The following is a 6,000-nucleotide window of genomic DNA, read 5'->3' as shown; positions in this document are numbered from 1 at the left end:
AGAACTCCGTCTCGCTCTGCGCATGCCCACTCCTCTTTCCTCCCCTTGACGTCATCCCCGCGGCTCCTGGAGTTGCCCGCAGCTGGCCAACCGCGATCGAGGAGTCTCAGCCAATCCGAGAGGGACATGGGCGGGGCTTCTTCGCCTCATGTTTTCGAAAACCGGTCTTTTTACGGGAGCGCATGCGCGCGGGAGACAAAGTGAGGGAAACAGGGAGCGCCCGACGCCCCGCCCACTTCTCCCCCCTCCCTCCCTCAGATCCGCGAGCTCGCGTGGCCGCTGGCGTCACTTCGCCGCTCTCCCATTGGAGGCGCCCAGCGCAGCGTTACGTACGGTGCGTGCGTGCGTGAGCAAGCCCTTCCCTCCCCGCGCACGCCTAGAAGGGCCATTTGGGCGAGCCGAGGGGAGGGGGTCGGTCTGCGCGCATGCGCCCGAGCTCCGGCGGCTGAGGCGAGCCAGCGAGAGGGCGCGCGCCGGCCTTGCCCTCCGACATCCTGCGGCGGCGGCGTCGACGTCAGCGCGCAGCCCCGCCCCCTCCGGCGCCTGGGCAGGCAAAGAAAGGCAGGGAGAGGCCCGGCGGCGTGCGCGCTCCCGCCCGGCCCGCGCCTGCGCACACGGCGCCTCCGCCCAGTCCGCCCGTCAGTCAGTCAGTCGGCCCGTGCGTGCGTGCGTGCGGCCTGCTCCTCTTCTTGGCCTCCGGAGCGCGCGCGCGGGCGTTTCTGAGGGAGGGTATGAAGCCGGGCGCCGCCGCCGCCCCTTGAGAAGCCGCCACCGCCGGCCCCGACCCGCAGGGCCCTCGCGCCGCCGCCTTCCGCTCCGCCCAGGCTCGCCCATCCCGGCCTCCGCCGCCGCCGCCTGAGCAGCCATTTTGTGCCTCCCGAGCGCCGGCGGGGCCCCGAGGGAGAGTCCGAGCGGGCGAGCGAGGGCGGCGGAGCCCGTGAGGGGGGTCCGGGGCGGGAGGCCTGTTGAGGCGGAGCCTGGCGAGGGAGGGGCGCGCGGCGCGGCGGGGGGGCCCCCATGGCGAAGAAAACCTACGACCTGCTCTTCAAGCTGCTGCTGATCGGCGACTCGGGCGTGGGCAAGACCTGCGTGCTCTTCCGCTTCTCCGACGACGCCTTCAACACCACCTTCATCTCCACCATCGGTGAGGAGGGGCAGGGTGGGAAGGGGGTGGGAAGGGGGAGCCCCCTCCCCGCCGCCGACGCCGCTTCCGGGGTCAGGGCCCCTCCTCCCTCGCCGGAGGGGCGACCCTTGGTCGCGGGCACAGTTGCTGGGGGCATCTGGCTGGGGGGGCAGGATGCTGGGACTGGGGGGGGGCTTGGGCCTGATCCCGCTTCGTGGCTCCCCTGGATGACCCCCCTTCTCTCACCCCACCCCACCCCTGTGTCTTCCTCCCCGTGCATCCCACCCACCTCCCTCCATCCTGGAAAGGTGGGCTCCCCCCATACCTCCCCACTTGCTCCCCTTCCACCATGCCTGCAGTACCACCCTCCCCATCCTGGAAAGGTGGGCTCACCCCCTCCCTGTGTCTTCCTCCCCGTGCATCCCACCCACCCACCCACCGCCCTCCATCCTGGAAAGGTGGGCTCCCTCCCATACCTCCCCACTTGCTCCTCTTCCACTGCCTGCCTGACCATCCTGCCCCATAGCTGTCAGTCTCCAAGCGTCATCTTTTGTTCCTTGTGCTGTATCTACCCCCCAGCCAATCCCCGCCATCTGAGTGCTTGCTAGTGCTTGGCCCCAGTAGTCTTCATATAGTGTGTCTGCTTTGCCATGCGTGCTCCCTGCCCTGGTCATAGCAGCCCCACCTGTCACTCTGGCTGCACAGCGGGGTTATATTTGTCCAGCTTTGTTTTCTGAATGAGGAATGCTCCTAATGCTTTGACCTGGTCGCTGCCCCCTTTGGCAGCAGCCTTTGATTCCTTTGCAGCCCTGCGCTGTTTTGTTCCCCTCACTCTTGTCCATTGGCATCTTTGGCACCTGCCCGTCCACCGCTGCATCTTCCAAAACACCAGGCTGACTTCTTGGAGTGACCTCAGCGTCGCCTGAGGGCTCTTACTCATACCACACCCCCTAGTGCTGAGGCTACTATTTGCTCATGGAGCCCTTTATCCTTCGGCGTATCACATTTTATGCTATTATCTGTATCTGCTTCCAGCTATTGTGCCTCAAATGGAGGAATAGCTGACTATGAATATTGACTGTCAATTCCTTATCTACAGAGGGGTGAAATTCTAGAAATGCTTTCAAAGAGATGGTGTTGATTTCAGCACAGAGTAGTTTAAATGTGAGGAATATTTTAGGATTTTTCCCAGTGCTGAGTTTGCTGTACTCTTAAGGCGATGGAGACTGGCAGGCTGGGAATGGGCGTGGAGGACTTATCAGAGACCAAAGAAACATTATCTTGGAGACAACTGCTGCCTGCTTTTTGCTTTGTTTGATGTCTTAACATTGCTATAGTAGATAGGTGTGGCTTGAGCCAACATAAATCCTGCTGTCTGCTTTGAGCTATTCCCAGGCTGTGTGTATGCACTGTAGATGGAAAACTTAGTACAGGAAGTGTTAACACTGGCCTATATAAATTATGCAGATGCCCCCACCTGTTTTTTGGAGGAGAGGAAGCCTTTATCGGAATCCCTAAGGGCTTGCTTTTGGAATGAAATTTGGGGTCCTTAATGGGCTGAACTCAAGACACAATACATTATCTGCCCTTGTTAGGGTTTTAGTCTTGTTTTAACCGGATTTGTTTTTGTATTTTTAACTTTTATTTGTAAGTGGCCTTGAGATGTTGATTTAGAAGGTGATTTCTAAATCACTGTTAATAATGTTGGCAATTCTGATTCAGGAAATGAAGTCCCAGGTGCCCTAATAGAATAAACCTGTTTGTTTCTTTCTCGCCCAGCCTTTCATGAAGATACTTGCAATTTTTTCCTGCGGATAGGATATTTTTGCTGCACATTATTCTGACATTGGTTCAATTTAATTATTTTGCAATCTCTGGAGATCAACAGTTTCACATGCTTTGCTTCCCTTATTATGCGAACTCATTTCCCCCAAGATCTCAAGTTACAAGCAGAGGTTTCACGGTAGTTCCTGGACAGGGCAGCAGTGCCTCACAGCAATACACTGCCAGGTACCTGCTAGTTACAGCTATGTGATCTTTGTTTAATATTTTCATACACTGCTTTTCATACAAACTGCACAAAAAACATTTTATATTAAAACACAGCAGTCAGTTTTACAATACAGTAGGTGGCAATCTGTCTGTCTTCTATTAAAAGTATTAATCCACTTTTTAAGGCCAAACCCTCCCAAAGCAATGTACATAAGAAACATGCATTAGATGCATCAGATAGGTGTACAGTTTTTATGAAAAACCTGCTCTGAATTTCACAAGTCTTAAGGAAAGGCAGGAGTGAAGAGAGGATTTCAACACCCTTTTAAAAGCCTGTATTTGAAGAGGCCGAGCACAAATAGCGGCTGCCCACCAGGATGTTTCTGTTGCTTGCTGTTTCTTTTCCTTCTGCTTCCTGGAGACAAAAGTTGATAAACTTCAGTCTACAAATTGTTGGACCCTTAGTTGCTGTTTAGGATAGATTGAGCTCTGATTATAAGGCTTTGCGCAGTAGTTCAAGTACAGTGGTACCTTGGGTTACCTATGCTTCAGGTTCCGCTAACCCAGAAATAGTGCTTCAGGTTAAGAACTTTGCTTCAGGAGAAGAACAGAAATCGTGCTCCGGCGGCGCGGCGGCAGCAGGAGGCCCCATTAGCTAAAGTGGTGCTTCAGGTTAAGAACAGACCTCCGGAACAAATTAAGTACTTAACCTGAGGTACTACTGTACTTGCTGAGCAGCACAGTTACACACTTCAGTTGTTCTCCTGGCATAAACTGGAAAGATGGGATTTGTGCTACTATTCTATGTGACCTTGTCCACTCATAACTCCAGGTTTAAAGGTATTGCACTAGTAAACAGCAGGGAAAGGTAGAAGATCATCATTTATAATAATAATAATAAATTTTATTTATATCCCGCCCTCCCCAGCCGAAGCTGGGCTCAGGGCGGCTAACAACAATCAAAATAGCTCAACATTCTAAAACATTCATAAAATTAATTAAATCAAATTAAAATCAAATTAATGGCAACCATCAAGCAAAATTTTGTGCAGATTGCCAGAGGAGGGGGTCAGGCTGCGCCTTGACAAAAGGCCTGGTGGAACAGCTCTGTCTTGCAGGCCCTGCGGAAGGATGTCAAGTCCCGCAGGGCCCTAGTCTCTTGTGACAGAGCGTTCCACCAGATTGGAGCCGCGGCCGAGAAGGCCCTGGCTCTAGTTGAGGCCAGCCTAACCTCTCTGAGGCTTGGGATCTTTAGGGTGTTTTTATTTGCAGACCGTAAATTTCTCTGTCCCAGATCACTTCCCTTGAGGAGGTTTCTCCCTCTCTAAGATTTAATTGATCAGAGTTGCGCAGGATTATACTCAGTAATAATAGTTAATATTTGATGTCTCTTATCAGGTTGCCTGTGTGTTATGAAGATTTGATTACTCCGTAAACACTTGTCTGTGGTGGTGGAATATTTTATCTGAGTTTTGAAGGTCAGACATCCTAGAGCTGTTTCGCACACTGTACAGATGTAAACATGGAATGGCCTGAACAGGGAGCTGCAGGTTATTGCGCCTTGATTAGGATAAACATGTTCACCTTAGTCCAGGGGGATCAAGGTAGCAGACACAGTTCTCCTCCCAATTTTGTCTTCACAAGAGCATTGAGAGGTAGGTTAGGCTGAGTGGCAGTGAATGTCCCAAGGTTGCCCAGTGACTCGGCAGAGTGGGTATTCAAGCCCTACACTGTACTGGAAATAATAATAATAATAATAATAACAACTGTTGCAGTGGAAGCAAGATCCTTGTGGCACCTTAAAACTGGCAGAACTGGTACTGAAAGAGCCCACTTCATGAGATGTACAGTAGTTGGCATTTTTTCTTGCTCTGTGGGCTTAATTTAGGTACTGTTTATAGCTGGCGGTTGCTCTGCAGACATCTGGCTTCACTGTTCTAAAACTGAACCGTAATTTTTTATGTTCAGTCTTTCTAGTTGTAGCTTTGTGTCAGCTCAGGCTTATAAATAGTCATTTGCAAGGTTGCCTGTGTCAAATAGTCACACAAAGGAGATTCTGAAGCATGGAAGTTGGTTTACAAAGGTCCCCACGCCTGCTTTTTGGCCTACAGATGGCTAACAGGTTTGTGTGGGCATGAACAAATGTGGATCTTTTTCATAGAGATGGGACCCTCAATCTGACAAACATTAAAGGTATGCTATTCAAATGCTGAAGGCCTGCAGTGAAGCTTCTTATTACTAAGCCTAGAAGAACACTATCTCTGTAGCAGCCATACATACAGTAGCAACTTTTCTGCAAGACACACAGCTGGATTATCAAACATTACTCAGCTAAAAGTTTGGGCGGCTTGCTGCTGTCTACCTGCCAGTAGGTAAATCCAGGACACTCCCCGCCCCCCATACTTTGGTTCTTCAGGCTTTGTGTGATGGCTCTTAAACAAGTCTTGACAGATTTGTTCATTCCCAGGTTGAGCAAAATTAAGAACAGGCTTACCATATTCAGCAATGGCCGAGTTCCTACGCTTTCTAGTTTATTGATCTTGCACAATGATCAAGACGCATTTCTACTTCTGGGCAACATTGGATCTTCAAAAATAAGGGCATAGTGCTTTTGGCAGTGTCATGGCACACCTTTCAGCTTGCCAATAATTTAGGACACTTTGTTATTTTTAGTTGTGGTCCAGCTTCTATTTGAAAAGTAAATTGCTGAGGGGAGGGCAGATGACTTCAGTACCCTAGCTAGGAATACTATAAATAGCCTCCAGTGTGAAAATCCCCAAGTCATCATAACTTCCCTGAATAGGGCAGAGCATTTGTCTTCAAAGGCAAGATGTGACATTTAAAGTTCTCCAGGAAAGCTCTATTGCACTACATGCAGAATAATG

The 6,000-nt window shown here is 51.0% G+C and overlaps 1 protein-coding gene across 1 annotated transcript in view; it reads left to right on the top strand.

Moving 5' to 3' along the window:
* The first annotated feature begins 939 nt into the window (after positions 1-939).
* Positions 940-6,000, top strand: part of RAB10 (RAB10, member RAS oncogene family) — a 28,352-nt gene continuing 23,291 nt past the window's right edge. The window contains exon 1 of the mRNA XM_083494886.1: positions 940-1,144. Coding sequence (XP_083351012.1) covers positions 1,018-1,144 — 127 coding nt within the window. The 5' untranslated portion in view covers positions 940-1,017. The remainder of the gene's footprint in view (positions 1,145-6,000) is intronic.

The sequence above is a fragment of the Podarcis liolepis genome (assembly GCF_965112155.1).
Source record: "Podarcis liolepis genome assembly, chromosome: 3".
NCBI classification, from domain to species: Eukaryota; Metazoa; Chordata; class Lepidosauria; order Squamata; family Lacertidae; genus Podarcis; species Podarcis liolepis.
The sequence above is the reverse complement of the archived record's forward strand: the minus strand, read 5'-3'. Positions and strand labels throughout refer to the sequence as shown.